This window comes from Ictalurus punctatus, chromosome 1, assembly GCF_001660625.3.
Source record: "Ictalurus punctatus breed USDA103 chromosome 1, Coco_2.0, whole genome shotgun sequence".
NCBI classification, from domain to species: Eukaryota; Metazoa; Chordata; class Actinopteri; order Siluriformes; family Ictaluridae; genus Ictalurus; species Ictalurus punctatus.
Genome location: NC_030416.2, coordinates 2,938,742 through 2,957,762, shown reverse-complemented (window position 1 = coordinate 2,957,762; position 19,021 = coordinate 2,938,742). Strand labels below are relative to the sequence as shown.

General features: G+C 40.2%; 2 protein-coding genes across 2 annotated transcripts; one reads left to right on the top strand and one right to left on the bottom strand.

The window, feature by feature from the left end:
• Window positions 1–427: 427 nt before the first annotated feature.
• LOC108264268 (lysophospholipid acyltransferase 7) lies at window positions 428–6,060 on the bottom strand. The gene is made up of 9 exons (XM_017465621.3): window positions 5,972–6,060; window positions 4,523–4,602; window positions 4,160–4,289; window positions 2,724–2,850; window positions 2,440–2,596; window positions 2,061–2,256; window positions 1,772–1,924; window positions 1,450–1,626; window positions 428–1,263 (listed from the first exon to the last, which is right to left on the bottom strand). Exons 2-9 carry the CDS (start codon window positions 4,596–4,598, stop codon window positions 909–911), a joined length of 1,371 nt encoding a protein of 456 aa, XP_017321110.1. The 5' UTR covers window positions 4,599–4,602; window positions 5,972–6,060; the 3' UTR covers window positions 428–908.
• Window positions 6,061–9,957: 3,897 nt separating this feature from the next.
• LOC108264261 (lysophospholipid acyltransferase 7) lies at window positions 9,958–17,567 on the top strand. The gene is made up of 9 exons (XM_017465606.3): window positions 9,958–10,088; window positions 11,359–11,438; window positions 11,562–11,691; window positions 12,613–12,739; window positions 12,842–12,998; window positions 13,175–13,370; window positions 13,478–13,630; window positions 13,788–13,964; window positions 14,624–17,567. Exons 2-9 carry the CDS (start codon window positions 11,363–11,365, stop codon window positions 14,976–14,978), a joined length of 1,371 nt encoding a protein of 456 aa, XP_017321095.1. The 5' UTR covers window positions 9,958–10,088; window positions 11,359–11,362; the 3' UTR covers window positions 14,979–17,567.
• Window positions 17,568–19,021: the final 1,454 nt, after the last annotated feature.

Genomic DNA, 19,021 nt, shown 5'->3' with positions numbered 1-19,021 from the left:
TACCCCGCCTTGTGCCCGATGCTTCCTGGGATAAGCTCCAGGTTCCCCGTGACCCTGAAAAGGAGTAAGCGGTAGAAGATGGATGGATGGATGTCTTAAGAAACATTATTACTAGTATTATTATTATTAGTTGGATCTGTGACATCACTTTGGAAATCCTCCTGTCAAATATGTTGTTTGATGCTATATTTAGAAACTAAATGTTTTTTTTTTTTTTATGAGAGCAGTAACTGTACTGGGGTTACAACATGTCTTTGTATATAAATGTAAGAATACAGAAAATAAAAATTGGCCTTTTAATCCAACTAAATGAAGAAATAATTGACCGATTAATCGATTATCTAAATAACCTTTAGTTGCAGCCCTCAACATTATTATTGCACTGAAAAATACTTAACAACAACAATAATAATAATAATAATAATAATAACAACAACAATAAAAATTTTATTTCGGGGTACAATTAGTAATAGTACTATAACAATAGTAATATAAAAGTGAAGGAAGTCAGAAACATGTTAGACCTTGTGGCTTTCATTTTGCCGGAAAACTGCAGGAAGTCCTCAGTTTTTTAAAATTCACTTCTCATTACCCATGAGGTGAAATGCTGTAAACCTCTGCCCACAAAAATGTTTCTGAGTGCAACACAGTCAGACGGGTTCACCGTCTCATACAGCAACGAGCAAAAATAACATGTATATCTTCTTTACGATGTCGGTCCGGTTGAATATTTAAGACATTTGAAACTTGAATGTAAGACATTTTAATACTAATTAAGGCTTTATTTTTACATTAAGGAATGTAAGACATATTAATGACCCACAGACACCCTGCGATTATAACCTGAAACACCCAGCACGCCTAACATCCCATAATGCACTGTGGAATGCGTTCGGCAGTTCGGAGTGTCACTTCTCGCGCTCCTCTCTCATCCTCTCCTTCTTCCCTCCCCCTATCAGTCGTCCGGCGGCGATACAGATGAAGGCCACGACATGGATCAGGAAGTAAATAGAGCTCCAGTAATGCAGCGTGTCGCTGGCATTCAGCAGGACGTAGCTCATGCATATGTAGTCGTACGTGCGCATCTTCAGGAACCAGTGCACCCAGTCAAACATTTTCTGTCCCTCAGCGCCGAGACGCGCGCGCACACACGACTCCATCGACAACTCCGCAGCGATACATACCGGGATGGTGAGGAAGGACAGGTAATAACCTGCATCCAGACCATGCCAGAACGCGCTCACCAACATCGTCCATCCCGCTCTGGAGAGAGAGAGAGAGAGAGAAATTTCATCATTATTAAAACTTCATACACACACACGGCTCCTCTACAGTCACCTGAGACAGAAAGAGAATGGTAGAAAAGAGAAAGAAAGTGTGAGAGACAAAGGCAGAGAGAAAGAGAGAACCCTATTATCTTTTTAAGAAAATTGCAAGTGTGTGTGTTACCTCAGGGTGTAGGCTCTGAAAGGTGCGTTGCTGTAGATGTACTGATGAAGCCACCACTGCACCGTCATGTTCCAGTGGCGCATAGCTTGTCGCACTTTCACACAGAAGTCTGTGTTGTAGCAGTCAATGTTCTGGATGGTTCTGAAGTCATACTCGACCAGAGCACCGGGCTCGGGGCTAAACACACACATCAATGTTTATGTTACTCTACTTGTTTCACTTCTCATATAGACACTAATAAATGAACAGTATTGGGAATATGGAAATTGGAACAGAAGCGGTGCATGCTGGGAAATGTAGTTGGCTACTTTAGGACACAGACCTGTACTGCACTGTAGGTCCGCATCCTGGTTTTGACTCTGCCCCCTTTGGGTAGCACCCGAGTCCCGCGGTGATGCAGCCGGCCTCGGCTCCATGCCACGCGAAGTAGAACTTCATGCGGAACGCGAAGCACACCGCCACCATGTAGAAAAACCTGCAACGTTTATTATGCAGGTCGCGTTATACACGGCTACGCACTAGCTCCAAACACCGTCAGCCTCGCAGTTACCTAGCAACAGCACATCACATCAAAAGCTTCAGTTAAAAGGAGAAGAAGAAAAAAAACGCACCTGAAGAAGAAATTGTGGTCCAGGAAGTCGTCGGTGCGAACGTAGGAAACTGGGAACAGGAAATCAACACCCAGGGCGAGAGCGGCATAAACAGGAACCATCTTCAATTTGCTCAGGCATGGCACTTTACACGGCAGTGAAAGGGGATCGGTCTGTTCAAGCCAGTCCACATACGTCTGATAACGGAAGAAAGTCCCTGAGAGAGAGAGAGAGAGAGAGAGAGAGAGAGAGAGAGAGAGAGAGAGAGAGAGAGAGAGAGATGGAACACCAATGGAATGCCTTTTCAGTCACCATGGAAACCTATTTACATCACAATGCAACCGCATGAGAAACATTTTGAGAAGGTTTTGTTACAGCGTTACAACACAAACAAAATTACCAATCATGAGCCCAACGTAGCAGTAGCTGTAGGAGATGATGTCATAGAGGGAGGGCTCATGAGAGAGCCGGCCAATCACGGGTGACTTGGAGAACGAGCTCACTTCCTTTTCCTTCTCAAAGTGATAGCTCCGAACCTCGTACGCCAAACTGACCATCTGTTACACATGACACAGTACACATGCAAATTTCGCTTCTTCACTTTCGCACATGCGCTTATGATTACAGTACGCAGATGCTCAGTACAACGGCGTGAGAATCTCGTGAGTCGGCGTTCCCGCTGACCTTCAGGGTGAGGAGAAGCTGGATGATGTTAGGGAACAGTTCCGGAGGCGGAAGTCCGATCCACGTGCCTGTACGGAAGAAGAAAAGATAAAGGAATGTCCATCCGAGAGAAAGGGGCGGAGCTTTCCTACAAAGAAATCAACAATATTTAAAATAGACAATGAATATTAAACATTGGAATGCAATACGTAAGGAATAAAACACTTCCAATTACAATTATTATTTAGTAAAAAACAGCACGTTGCATGTATATGGAGGACCAAACCTGCAGAAATTAAAAATAAATAAATTTTTTCCTAAATTTAATTTTGTATTACTTTTATCCTTCATTCATTATTTTCTGTATTTATTTATTTTTATTCTTTTAGTTATGTTTTATATTTATTTATTTATGCGTTCATTTATTGTTATATTTATTTATACCCGGATGTATTTTATTTCCATATTTATACATTTATTTATTTTTACTCTCCCGTGTGCAATATGGAAATGAGGGAGGCGTGTCCCTGTGTAGCTCCAGTACATCATTGGTTGAGAGCTCACGTATAAGTGTCAGGTCCAAGAGAATAAATCACAAACTCGTTATTAACCACACGACACAGACCCAAACGAACACTAATGCATCTGAAAGATAAAAAGGCTATAAGGCTACTAGGAGCTGGATAGCTCTTTCATACACACCAAACAACTCTGCAAAGTTTCCAGCAGTTTGACCCTGTATGACCCTAACTAACACTCAAAGTAACTTGTTATGGTCTGCGAGTCACTGGTTTTTAAACAAACTCCACTCACAGAACAGGTGAAGCATTAAAGAGCACTTCTCCATTCTGATGTGTATCTTACAGCAGGTATCAGATGAACATCATGGAGCGCGGCGATTGTTTACCTTGAAAAATAGTTTGAGTGTAAATGAGTGTATTTTCGGTTAGTACCTTCCATTCGCTACTTATACTTACATTACCTCGAGTAACATAATTAGCTAATGTCAGCTAGCTTAGTCAATCATGACTCAAAGCTCTAAATTTGTTTCCTGACAATGGTGAACATCAATATTCTTGCGAAAAATTATACGACTACAGTTTAGCGTTGACGTGCTAATTAACTGCCACTTTGAGTTGATATCTCACACGAAAAACACTATACAGAAAAAAAAAATTTGTGATTGTTGCGGCCAAAAAAGCTCGATTTTGCATTAATTTGTGTGATCACAAAAATTGTGAAATCCTGTAGGCACTGATTATAACACAAGGACCTATCCTGTGGATATACAGCATCAAGTCTGAATAACTGGGGTCCCTGATGTCTACATTAACCTCAACACAATTCCTTTCCTTCCCATTTAAAAGGGGGGGCTAAGGTTGTGTTAAAAAATCTGGACACACACACACACACACACACACACACACACACACTCTCTCTCTCTATCTCTCTCTCACCTCCAGTTGACTCGGATGAGCAGCCACGTTCCCAGAACGGTGCACAGCGAGTGTAAAGTGTGTATCCCGCATGTGCCGATGGTCATGAGGAGACCCAAACTCAACGCTGCCCCCTTCTTCGCTTGAGGACCTGTTACACAACGCAACACACACAATAATAATGATCTCATCCTGCGAGGAGTCGAAAAAAAAGAATAAAGTTTTGAAATAGGACACCGCTTTTAAGACATTCTCTTAATGTTCGTTAGACAGACCTACGTAGAATACCAGAACAGTGTTTCTGCATCAGAGAAGTTTCCTACATAGAACCCCTTTAGAAAGCTAAGAACCTTAATTAGCTCTTGGCTGAGAGTCAGGACTTACTGAGGTAGCGGAACAGGACCCCCACAGGTACGTATATGGAGAAGAACCCCATGAACAACAGCTCCTCTGGAGCCATTTCTCTGTTCACAATAAAAAGGAAGAAATAATCCTGTGAGCAATGACTTAGAAACAGCAGAGGCCCTACTGAGAACACGAACATGAATTCTAAAATATGAGAGACAAAATGGCCGACGTTCTACTGAGAACACGAACATGAATTCCAATGTATGAGAGCCAAAATGGCCGACGTTCTACTGAGAACACAAACCAGACAAGAATTTGTGAATGAGAATAAAACAGATGTTTTAGATGGAACCTTAAACACTCAGAGGCTCTAGTTATTTTTCGACATCGCTGTGGTTACGCTGCATTTACACACGGTGGATGTAAAACACAGGATGTTTGTGATGTAATGTTCGCATGCAACCACAGATATGAGAGAGAAGAAGCTCAGATCAGACCAGATCAGATGTGGAGTTAAAGAAAAACGCATCTCTGATAGGCAAATGACGGAAGAGTCTCGTTTCAGAGACGACTCACTCTGGCTTTAATTTACGATTTATGATCCTCACACCTGTTTGTTCAAATTCAAAACAAGCTGGTCAGTTTATATACAATATAATACAATATAATAAAATATTCTATACGTTTTAGAGAGTATCACGGACATCATTAGGACTGTGATAACACTGACATTAACTCCACTGTTAATCTAATCGTGTGTGATTTCTGCCCCAAATCTTTCACTCCTTTTCCAGGTTACATAACTTACATTTGATAAACAACGAACACGTAGAAATAAAAACATTTCAAAACAGTTTAAACTGTGACGAATATCATTAATCAGATAACTGATATATTCTCCATTAACGTCAGAAGATTACAGATTTCAATAATTAATGATGTTTTTTACAGGCTCGGTGGCATCGTACAGCCTCCTGCGATATCTATTACCATTTAAATATTTATACAATAATTATAATGACTGAAACGTATACAAGTCTAGTGCCTGTATGAAGACATTTTGTCATCTGGTTTTTTTTTTTTTCAGGATACAGACAATATTTAATCAACATTTAAATCTGTTTTAATTATCATTATATTCATTCTGTTTATTATATTTATTTATATTAGATTTTTTTTTTTAGGTGTTTACATGTAAATGTCCATGTCACATTATTCACACAATACACATCAACAAATTAATAGTTTACAGCTAAGCAATTTTAGATTCTTTTATAATCACAACTATTTATTATTCTCAAGATATTTAAGTTCAAAGTCCAACATTTTTGCAGCATGTTTAAGAGACCTGTCCACTACTGACATGCTAGCAGGACTTAGCACAGAATAACAACCCGAACATAACAGGACGCTTAAAATAGCATTTAAAAGCTGGTACTCTTATTTTACTAAAATCTAAACTGAAATAGTTTTATTAATACATACACCAGCAGGTATTAATACGTTCGTGCTCTTCTTCGTGTTCTTCTTCTTCTTCTTGTTTTTAATGGCGGTTGGCAAACCACTAAAGGTGCATTACCGCCACCTACTGGACTGGAGTGTGGGCAGTAGATTGGCGGGGGGGGGGATTAATTAAATAAATTGTTATTATTATTATTATTATTATTATTATTATTATTATTATTATTATTATTAGATCAATAATAATGATACTTTTTTATAAAAAGAAAAAAGTATAATAATAGGAATAATAATAATACTAAAATTAAATAGAAAAAAAACACTAATAATAATAATAATACCAAAACAATACTGCATAAATAAAAGAAAATAAAGAGATAAATAGCTATATACTAGTTATTCGTACTATAGATGACTAAATACTCTCACTTATACCAGTACTTTTTAAATAGTTCATTAGGAGGCGGTGCATTTCCCCAGATGTTTTCCCCAGCAAGTTCTCTAGTGTCATGTTTTGTTTTCCAATCTGCATCTCTAGCTCAGCTCTTTCCTCCTCATACCTTTTGCAGTCTAACAGAATGTGTACTGCAGTGTGTGCAGAGTCCAGTGGGGGTGTTTTCCTATTCTGTTTAATGCTAGATTTAATCCAGCATGACCTATTCTAAGACGCATAATTATCATCTCTTCCTTTGGGTTTCTGGCCTGCCTCACACTCATGCCTACTTGTTTTTGTATGGTATATAGGTGTCGTCCGGTGTCAGCTGTGTCCTAGTATTCCTTCCATGTTTTATGCGCGTGTCCCTTTATAAGGGTTTTGATCTCTGCTCTACATAATGGTACTTTGAAGCAGATAAAATATTTGGTAGACAATGTCTTGTCTGCATGATGTTGTCCCAGACTGTATGCTTGATAGTGCTGATAGACTGTCAGAAGCTATAGCGACATCTTGGTTCTGATGACTTTTTTCCAACCACTGCAGTGCCAATAGGACTCCTAACAATTCTACAGTGTACACTGATAAATAATCAGTCGTCCTTTTTTTGACTGCTACAGGCTGTTTGACAGTCTCAGGCTGTTTTGACCCATCTGTATATATGAGTAATTTATCCTGATATTGGTCCATATAGTTTTGAATTATTAACCCTTGTGGTGCTATTTTCTAATTCTCTTTTAATATTTGTTGTAATCTTGTATCTACAGATGGTTTTATGAATCTCCAGGGTGGTACAGTTGGTATTGCCACAATGGGGCTTACTTGTAGCTGACTGAGCCCTGCATTTTGTGCCTTTGCATTTCCTAACCATCCAAAGCTATTAAAGTTAGTCATATAAAACTCTTCATTCTTGTAAGATGGCTTTCGTGGGGTGCACCCTGCTATGCCCTTGTAGATTTACCCAATATGCCAGCATGATCTTAAGCCTCCTGATACACAACGGCATCTCTCCTGTCTCCACCTGTAATGCAGTCACTGGTGATGATTTAAATAGTAAATATGTGAAGTGCTTGTGCCTGTTCCACATCAAGCTTTTTAAGATTTGATTGTGATGCCGACATATATGCTAGGCAGCCATAATCAAAGGCGGCCTTCATAAGAGACTGATATATATTTATGAGCGATGCCTTACTTGCTGCCCAGTCTCACCCTGACAGACACCTCAGAACATTACTAATCTTTTTACATTTGTTTTTAATTTTATCAATATGCAGACCCCAGGTCAGCTTCTCATCAAATCAAAAAAACATTCCTAAAAATCTCACAGCCTTGACCTGTTCAAGATCTAGCCCATGTCATTTAAGTGGTACTGTTTTATGACGTTTAGAGAAACATATACCTTGTGATTTTGAAATTGATAGTTTAAATCCCCATTCATTTGCCCATTGTTCTACTTTCCCTATTGCATGTTGCATTTTCTTTCTTAAATATTCTATATTCCGACCCCTAACCCAGAGTGCCCCATCATCCGCATAAAGTGACTTTCCTATATTTCCTCCGACCTAATCAAATATGTCATTGATCATAATATTAAACAGTATTGGGCTACATACACTGCCTTGTGGGGTACCATTTTCCACTGCATACCTATTTCAGTACTCTGCACCTACTCTAACTTCTATTGCTCTTCTGTTCAGGAAGTCTAATACCCAATTATACATCTTACCATTTATTCCTAATTTGTCAAGTTTAATTAGAAGTCCATCCTTCCAAAGCATATCATACGCTTTTTCAACATCAAAAAATACAGCAATTACACTTTCTTTGTTAGTTTGAGCTTTCGTAATTTCTGTCTCTAGGCATAATATAGAATCCATTGTCCCCCGCCCTTTACGAGATCCTGACTGATACGGTGAAAGAAGCCCTTTACTTTCTATATAATTATCTAGTCTATCTGTTACCATCCTCTCCATAGTTTTGCCTAGCTGTGACATTAATGCTATGGGTCTATAGCTTGCTGGATCTGACAGGTCTTTTCCAGGTTTGAGTATTGGAACTATAACTGCCTGTTTCCATGTTAGTGGGTTTTTTCCTGTATTCCATACCATATTTAACAGTCTTAATACCATATCAAGTGTGGTGTCTCTCATGTGATCTAACATGCTATAGCATATACCATCTTTCCCTGGTGCTGTTTGCCGTGCATTTGATGTTACCCTTTTTAATTCAAATAGAGTAAATGGTAAGTCCAACTCTCCCCCTGATGTAGTCCTTCTTTCCACTATCCCTGGGTTTTGGGCAAGTGTCTGATCTCTTCACTGCTTAGCTGTTGAGGATAGTTTTTCAGTACTGTGGATCTTCACAAAAGTTTTTACCAAAAGTTCTGCTTTTTCTGCATTGCTGATCGCATTTATATTATTGCTACTTAACACTGGTATTTCTACACTGTTTCTCATTCCGCTCATTTTCCCAATTGTTCTCCAGATGTCTGATAGCTGGGTTTCTCTTCCAATTTTATTGCAGAATTGTCTCCAATACCCACGTTTGGCTGAGCTAATTGGTTTCCTAACTACTGCTTGTCCGCTTTTATAGTTAATCAAAGTTACCAGTGTATGGTGAGCCTTGAGTTGCCTAAAAGCTTTATTTCTTGTCTTTTTAGGAATTCTTTCTTCAGCTGTTTGTATGACTGCCGTAGTCACTTTCCTGTTCATTTATTGTACATCTGTAATATCCCTATTCACTAATTCTACACATTTTATTTCACCCAGCAATTGGTACATCTGCCAATCAGCTTTATCTAACCTCCACCTTGGTATTCTCACTTCGCTATCCTGGTGTATGTATACTCCTATACTGGTTATTATTGGATAGTGATCACTACCTACTGTTGACTGGTCTAAAACCTCCCATGTGCTGATTCCTGCCATTTCAGTTGACATTATCGTCAGATCAATAGCACTTTCTGTGTTATGTGAACTACTATACCGTGTGCCCTTTCCGTCATTAACACGTTTCGTGTTCTTCTTCGTCTTCTTTTTGGTTTTATAGCGAATTGTGAATCAACTTAAGAGGTGCATATACCGCCACCTACTATTATGGAGTGTGAAGAGAATTAAATCCATATTTCTCCCATATTCCCTATATCCGATATACCAAATATTACGTGTTATCTACTTTCAGTTACTATCTCTTCCTATACTTCTGCTCACTTAAAAATTGGGTGGTGTGATACCCAGTTGTTGGTGCCGTGTTCTAAGGTGTTTAACACATCTAGATGTAAATATCAGAAAATGAGAGCTGAAATTATGATCTATGGTCTCATATTCAACTTTCTATCGCAGACCCAAATGTCTTCGGCATAATAGCAAAAACAAAAGAATTGGCCTTGCTGTTCCAATACTTTTGGAGGGGGCTGTCCAGTTGTAGGAAGTGATGGCTCGGATGAGGAGGTGAAAGTCGTTCATTAGGAAACGAGGATTTAAATATCTTTTAAAATCAGTGATTATTATTATTTATTATTATCATTTTATTATTATTACCTATTCGACAGTCACTTCGTGCTTTAGCTAGCTCTCATGCGCTAGGCGGGGAAACGAACCAGCCAATCAGAGCTCGACCAATAGGCGCGTGCGGTTAACCTGGTAACAGGAAGTGATTCACTCACTCTGTGCCTCTAGTGTAGACCGGAAGACGTTTATACCTGCTGTTGTAAGTATTAATAAAACTATTTCAGTTTAGATTTTAGTAAAATAAGACTACCAGCTTTTAAATGCTATTTTAAGCGTCCTGTTATGTTCGGGTTGTTATTCTGTGCTAAGTCCTGCTAGCATGTCAGTAGTGGACAGGTCACTTAAACAGGTTGCAAAAATGTTGGACTTGGGACTTAAATATCTTTAGAATAATAAATAGTTGTGATTATAAAAGAATCTAAAATTGCTCAGCTGTAAACTATTAATTTGTTGATGTGTATTGTGTGAATAATGTGACATGGCCATTTACATGTAAACACCTAAAAAAAATCAAATATAAATAAATATAATACACAGAGTGAATATAATGATAATTAAAACAGGTTTAAATGTTGATAAAATAAATTGTCTGTATCCTGAACAAAAAAAAAACAGATACTGACACTAGACTTGTATATGGTTCAGTCATAATAATTATTGTATAAATATTTAAATTGTAATAGATATCGCAGGAGGCTGTACGATGCCACCGAGCCTGTAAAAAACATCATTAACTATTGAAATCTGTTATCTTCTGACGTTAATGGAGAATATATCAGTTATCCGATTGATGATATTCGTCACAGTTTAAACTGTTTTGAAATGGTTTTATTTCTATGTGTTCGCTGTTTATAAAATGTAAGTTATGTAACCTGGAAAAGGATTGAAAGATTTGGGGCAGAAATAACACACGATTAGATTAACAGTGGAGTTAATGTCAGTGTTATCACAGTCCTAATGATGTCCGTGATACTCTCTAAAACGTATAGAATATTTTATTATATTATATTATATTGTATATAAACTGACCAGCTTGCTTTGAATTTGAACAAACAGGTGTGAGGATCATAAATCGTAAATTAAAGCCACAGTGAGTCGGCTCTGAAACGAGACTCTTCCGTCATTTGCCTATCAGAGATGCGTTTTTCTTTAACTCCACATCTGATCTGGTCTGATCTGAGCTTCTTCTCCCTCATATCACAAACATCCTGTGTTTTACATCCACCGCATGTAAATGCAGCGTAACCACAGCGATGTCGAAAAATAACTAGAGCCTCTGAGTGTTTAAGGTTCCATCTAAAACATCTGTTTTATTCTCATTCACAAATTCATGTCTAGTTCGTGTTCTTAGTAGAACGTCGGCCATTTCGTCTCTCATATTTTAGAATTCATGTTCGTGTTCTCAGTAGGGCCTCTGCTGTTTCTAAGGCATTGCTCACAGGATTATTTCTTCCTTTTACTGTGAACAGAGAAATGTCTCCAGATGAGCTGGTGTACCTGGGAATTCTCGCCGCATCCATACCTGTGGGGATCCTGTTCCGCTACCTCAGTAAGTCTAACGAACATTAATACACTGTCTTAAAAGCGGTGTCCTATTTCAAAACTTTATTCTTTTTTTCGACTCCTCGCAGGATGAGATCATTATTATTGTGTGTGTTGCGTTGTGTAACAGGTCCTCAAGCGAAGAAGGGGGCAGCGTTGAGTTTGGGTCTCCTCATGACCATCGGCACATGCGGGATACACACTTTACACTCGCTGTGCACCGTTCTGGGAACGTGGCTGATCATCCGAGTCAACTGGAGGTGAGAGTGTGTGTGTGTGTGTGCGTGTGTCCAGATTTTTTAACACAACTTTAGCCCCGCCCACTAAAATGTAGACTTTAGTGTTAGCATAGACATCAGAGTCCCCAGCTATTCAGATGTGATGCTGTATATCCACAGGATAGGTCCTTGTGTTTCTGCAGTCGTAAAGATGATGTTTCGTGCCTTTCGTCATGGCGTGGTTAGCTTTCAGCGATTTCATCATTAGACTTCCGTGTTAAACAGCTTCCTGTTCCCTATATTTTTGTGGCTCTATGCAAACGACACATTTTAATATGACAAACACAGCCTGCTGCTCTCAAAGAACACTGTAACGAAAACATGCCTAATAATTATGAAGCGTATAATTATCTTTTATAAATACATATGGAAAATGATTTCTTAATTAATTATCAGTATTAATTACACATACATTTATTTATTTGTTTATTCTTTATTTACGGAAACTTTTTTTTTTAAATAATCAATTTAAATACGAAAATAATGTATAATCAGTGTGTCCAGGATTACTCAGTATATGTATATGTGTGGACAACATGGCACCATTCGCTCCCATTGTGCGATTTCAGAGCCTTTTTAATTTTTTTTGGTCGAAAGGGAAGTCGCAGTTTTGTGAAAATTTTTAAGCGCAGTAGAGACAGCCAGTCAGACAGTGGCTCCGCCTCTCACCCGCCCATATTAGTATGTCGGGAGAGCATGTGCTCGGAGATATCAACTGAAGCGCAACTCAAAACCGCATTTAATTACTATGTCAAACGCTAAACTGTAGTCGTATAATCGTTTCACCCGTTCTGTCAGTGGAGTTCGTTTAAAATTGTAATTGGAAGTGTTTTATTCCTTACGTATTGCATTCTAATGTTTAATATTCATTGTCTATTTTATATATTGTTGATTTCTTTGTAGGAAAGCTCCGCCCCTTTCTCTCGGATGGACGTTCCTTTATCTTTTCTTCTTCCGTATGGTCATGTGGTTCGGACTTCCGGCTCCGCCGCCGTTCGCAAACGCCATCCAGCTTCTCCTCACCCTGAAGGTCAGCGGGAACCCCAGCTCACAAGATTCTCACGCCGTTGTACTGAGCATGTGCGAAAGTGAAGAAACGAATCATGCATGTGTAATGTGTCGTGTGTAACAGTTGGTCAGTTTGGCGTACGAGGTTCAGAGCTATCACTTTGAGAAGAAAAAGGAAGTGAGCTCGTTCTCCAAGTCGCCCGTGATTGGCCGGCTCTCTCACGAGCCCTCCCTCTATGACATCCTCTCATACAGCTACTGCTACGTTGGGATCATGACGGGTAAGTTTGTTTGTGAGATTCCTACATGTTATCGCTCCGTGTTGTAACGCAGTAACATAACCTTCTCATAATCTTGCATTGTGGCGTAAATAGGTTTCCATGGTGACTGAAAAGGCATTCCATTGGCATCCATCTCTTTCTCTCTCTCTCCGTCTCTCTCTCTCTCTCTCTCTCAGGGCCGTTCTTCCGTTATCAGACGTATGTGGACTGGCTCGAACAGACCGATCCTCTCGCGCTGCCGTGTAAAGTGCCGTGCCTGAGCAAGTTAAAGCTGGTTCCTGTTTATGCTGCTCTCTTCATGGGTGTTAACTTCCTGTTCCCGTTGTCCTACGTTCGCACCGACGACTTCCTGGAGCACAACTTCTTCTTCAGGTGCGTTCTTCTTCTTCTAAATGAAAAGGATGAATGACTGAAGGCTGACGATGTTTGGAGCTATCGCGTAGCCGTGTATAACGCGACGTGTATAATAAACGTCGCAGGTTTTTCTACATGGTGGCAGTGTTCTTCGTGTTCCGCATGAGGTTCTACTCGGCGTGGTGCGGAGCCGAGGCTGGCTGCATCACCGCAGGACTCGGGTGCTACCCAAAGGGGGCGGAGTCTAAACCAGGAGGCGGACCTACAGTGCAATACAGGTCTGTGTCCTAAAGTAGCCAGCTACATTTCCCAGCATGCACCGCTTCTGTTCCAATGGCCATATTCCCAATACTGTTCATTTATTAGTGTCTATATGAGAAGTGAAACAAATAGAGTAACATAAACATTGATGTGTGTGTGTGTGTGTGTGTTTAGCCCCGAGCCCGGTGCTCTGGTCGAGTATGACTTCAGAACTATCCAGAACATCGACTGCTACAATACAGACTTCTGTGTGAAAGTGCGACACGGTATGCGCTACTGGAACATGACAGTGCAGTGGTGGCTTCATCAGTACATCTACAGCAGCGCACCGTTCAGAGCCTACGCCCTGAGGTAACACACACGCACACCATGAAAAAAAGAATGAAATGAAATGATTGAGGGAAGGAAGAAAGGAAAGAGTGAAATGATTGCGGGAAGGAAGGAAAGAAGGAAATGATGTAGGGAAGGAAGGATAGACGATGACGATGATGGAGATGATGATGAAGGTAAGGAAGGAAAGATGATGATGATGGAGGGAAGGAAAGAGTGAAATCATAGAGGGATGGAAGGAAATGAGGAGGGAAGGAAGGAATGATGATGAGGATGATGACGGTGGTGGTGGGAAGGAAAGAAAGGATGATGATGGAAGGAAAGAAGGAAATGGAGGAAGGAAAAACGATGGTGGTGGGAAGGAACGAAGGAATGTATGATGATGATGATGATGGAGGGAAGGAAATGAGGGATGAAGGAAGGAAATGATGGAGAGAAGGAAAAGAAACTGAACAATAGAAAGGAATATCAAAATCAAAAAGAGGGAATGATGGTGGGATGAAGAACAAATGGCAAAGGAAAAAATAAATGAGGGAAGAAAGAAAAAGACACAAACAAACAGATAGTTTAGGGAAAGGAAAACGGAAAAACAAAGAAGCAAATGAAGAATTCTCATACACACGCATACGCGCACACATACAATTTTAATAAAAAATTATAAATTCTCTCTCTCTCTCCAGAGCGGGATGGACGATGTTGGTGAGCGCGTACTGGCACGGTCTGCACGCAGGTTATTACCTGTCCTTCCTCACCATCCCGGTGTGTATTGCTGCAGAGTTGTCGATGGAGTCGTGTGTGCGCGCGCGTCTCGGCGCTGAGGGACAGAAGGTGTTCGACTGGGTGCACTGGTTCCTGAAGATGCGCGCGTACGACTACATGTGCATGGGCTTCGTCCTGCTGAATGCCAGTGACACGCTGCATTACTGGAGCTCTATTTACTTCCTGATCCACGTCGTGGCCTTCGTCTGTATCGCTGCCGGACGACTGATGGGGGGTGGGAAGAAGGAGAGGACGAGGGAGGAGCGTGAGAAGTGACATTCTGTGGTCTGCAGTGCATTATGGGATTTCAGGCGTGCGCTGGGTATTTTGGATTATTATTAGCGCACCTGCCATGTAAGAACTACAAATCCCAGCATGCACTGTTTCTGTGCCCCTGTTTTAGCCCCCTGTTTTAGCCCCCTGTTTTAGCTCTCTTTTTACCACGCCCTCTACAGCTTCCTTTAAAATGCGCATCAGGAGCGCACACTCGCAGCCCGAATGCAGGAGGAGGAAGTGTGTAAGGATTTTCAGTCTGAGGGAACTGGTTACCCTTAGCAACGAGCACACCGTCACTGATTTCCTCCAAACTGCGTTCAGTCACATCAACTCACTAATGACACGGTAAAGTAATGAAAGAAAAGAATGGCTTAGGGAAAGAGAGAAAGATGGGAAGATGATCAAGAAAGAAATATAGGAAAGGAAAGAAGGAAATTCTGGAGAGAAGGAAAATGAAATGATGAAGGGAGGGAAAGAAATTAAGGAAATGAGGGAGGGAAAGAAAGAATGATATGATGAAGGGGAAAAAAGGAAAGAATGAAGTTATGGAGAGAAGGAAAGAAAGAATGAAGTGATTGAGGGAAAGAAGGAATTGATGGAGGGAAGGAAGAAGATGGTGGAGGGAAAGAAAGGAAATGATGGAGAGAAGGAAGGAAAGAATGGCATTATGGAGGGAAGGAAAGAATGAAATGATGAAGGGAAGGAAGGAAAGAAGGAAATGATGGAGAGAAGGAGGGGAAAAGGGAAAGAATTAAGTTATGGAGAGAAGGAAAGAAAGAATTAAGTGATTGAGGGAAAGAAGGAATTGGTGGAGAGAAGGAAGGAAATAAGGAAATGATTGAGGGAAAGAAATAATTGATGGAGAGATTGAAGGAAATGATGGAGGGGAAAAATTAATGAAGTGATGAAGGGAGGGAAGGAAAGAAGGAAATGATGGAAGGAAGAGGATGATGGAGGGAAAGAAAGAAGGAAATGATGGAGAGAAGGAAGGAAAGGATGGCATTATGGAGGGAAGGAAAGAATGAAATGATGAGAAGGAAGGATGGAGAGAAGGAAAAGAAACGGATGACATGGAGGAATATCAAAATCAAGAAGAGGGAATGATGGAGGGATGAAAAACAAATAAATGATGGAAGAAAGAAAAAGACTAACAAAAAAAGATAGTTTAGGGATTTAAGGAAAATGGAAAAACAAAGATGCAAATATAGAAGAATAAAAGCAAGCTGGATAGAGGGATGAAAGGGGGAAGATACATGTTTAAAAAAGGATAGAACCCCACTTCACTTGGGCTGATGAAGTTTTGGGGGTGTGTTAAAGACAGAACTGAAACGGGGGGATGAACAGATTGTGATGTTTCTGTGCCGTGAATGTGCTAAAAAACGAAACGGTTGATGGACAGATAGAGGGAGGGAACAAAAAAGGACTTAAAAATGAATATAAAAGTTTCATGTGCCAGTAACCAGTGCATAATGACTTCATCTCCCAGCATGCACTGCACATAAATACTGTCTGTAGGACAGAGAGATTAGCGTTACAAAAAAGGAAGGTGTTTAAGAACTCCATATCCCACAATGCACTGCTTCTGTGAAATCAAAGAAAAGAGGTTTAAAAAATTTCTCAATCACCAATGTGTGAGAACACCGTTTCCCAGAATGCACTGCTTCGATGCCAGTTCTCATGTTAAGGTTTACATTAGAAAAGGATGGAGCGTTATGTTAGAGAGTATGACGTGCCAAACCGAGACATGAGCAACGTTACGTTAGAACTACATCTCCCAGCATGCACTGCTTCTGTACTAACTGCCATACACCCAGTATTATTCACAACATTCACCAACAGAGGTGATCTGAAGCGTGGTAGAAAGTCATAGTTGGTGTGTAAAGACTACATTTCCCATCGTGCACTGCTTCTGCCTCAACCAGCCGACGCTCCACTGCCATGTGAACGTGATTGGAGGTTCTCAGGGGTACGTGATAGACGACGTGTAGCGCAATGGTACAAGAACCTGAGCGTTAAAGTGAGACAAGGTGTGCGTTAATTCCAGAAATGTTACAGAGGTTCATGGGAGTTGAAGTCCATCTTAGTTATGTAGTTTTTATATGGTGGATTTTTTGTTGTTGTTTTTGGGTACCAACATTCTGTTTATTTCTGTTTGTCACTTTCCTTCACTGGAACATTCTCTAAGGCGTCAATTTCCTGTCGTGAGTAATACTGCGTGAACACAGCGACAAAATTGCGAATTTTACGAATGGAAATTTCCGAAAATTTAGTTTGTAAATCTATGTTTTGCTTTTCACGTGGCTTCGGTAGGATCTTCGGTGGAAACACATTCATTACGAATAAGAGTGTAGCTGCACCGTAGATCCTTATGGATTTCCACAGTCATTCCGCACACACGAACACCGCATCGTGACGTGCAGTTACTTCTCACAGGAAAAAGCCTCGTACTTCTCACTCACTCCATCACACTGAACGTGAATGTATATTTTGTGTATATTTTTAAGTATTTTACATGAGAAAAGTGTTTCCCTGTTCTGCCATGAGACTAAATAGTCATGTGTTGATATTAAAATTCCAAGTTGAAATGAACCTGCGTCTTAAGTTGCTACTGCTGTTCGATAATAACCAAGCTAGCTAAGCTTTTTAGCGATGGATGATTAGCGACTCCAACAGCCAGCGATGTGTCGCTAGTCAGCTAGCTATATCTAACGCCTTATTTTATGAAGTTGTTAACTAGCTAGCTGTTATGGGTTAGCCAAGAACCCTAGCTAGCTTGTTTAGTAGCAGGCTACAGTTCACTGTGGACGTGTCCCAAACTGCACTTCATTTTCATTATATAGTGTAGGCCACATAAGCACTGTGTCCACTGTGGACATGTCCCAAACCACATGCACTATATACTGTAGACTGAATAAACATTGCGTCCACTGTGGACATGTCCCAAACCACACGCACTATACATTGTATATTCTAGGCCACATGAACACTGTAGACGTGTCCCAAACCACACGCACTAACCACTATATATTCTAGGCCACATAAACACTGTGGACGTATCCCAAATGACACACATTGTTCAGTATATACTGCAGGCCACATAAACACCATCATTCCACTGTGGACGTGTCCCAAACCACAGTAAACAGGAGTGCATTGTTTGGGCACTAGCCCATAGCAGGGCATTGTGGGATTTCAGTCCTTCTGTTCTGACTGCGTATGAGAGTAGTGCACTATGGTAGTGAGCATTATGTGGTTTAGAACATGGATAATGATAATTATTTATAGCTAGTTATATTATTTATAGGAAAACATGTCATTATGCTGTGTATGTGTGGTCACACTTTATGACCGCTCTCAGCAGGAAGCTTGAATTTCCTGGAAGAGACAGTAAATGTTTAACACACACATACACACACACACTCTTGTATCAGTCCAGATAAATTCTAACTACATGCACACCTCGATCTGCCCTGATCTCCATGGTAACCGGCAGCCATTAACACACAGTAGCTCCTGTTTCTGTCTTTAGCGTGATGATGTTGTAATGATATTAGCACAGTACTCGAGAGTAAATGAGCTCCTTTACTTTATTATATAATATTTTTGTATTATTTAATGCAGTAATAATCGCTAACTACCAAACTAGCAAGCTAGTTCAGTGGCCATCCCTCAGTCTTATGCTATCTAGCTATACGGGTCATAAGACTACTGAATAAACGCTGTATTTAACAAAGCTAACTAGCATAATACTGAGGAATAGTCTTGAACTAGCTAGCTATTTTTATTATTATTATTATTATTATTATTATTATTATTATTTAGCTAATATAGCTAAATACCAGAGTAGCTTGTGTAATGCTAGTTAGCTTGCTACATTCAGTGCTACGCCTACGGTATGTGATAGTTAATAAATGTTAGCTTACTTCTATTAACAGCACGTTTGCTCACATTGCATTTTGGGTAATACACTTGCCAATTCACTAGTTAGTGCCGTTACATTGGCTGTTTTATGGTTTGGGACACGTCCACAGTGGACTGACGGT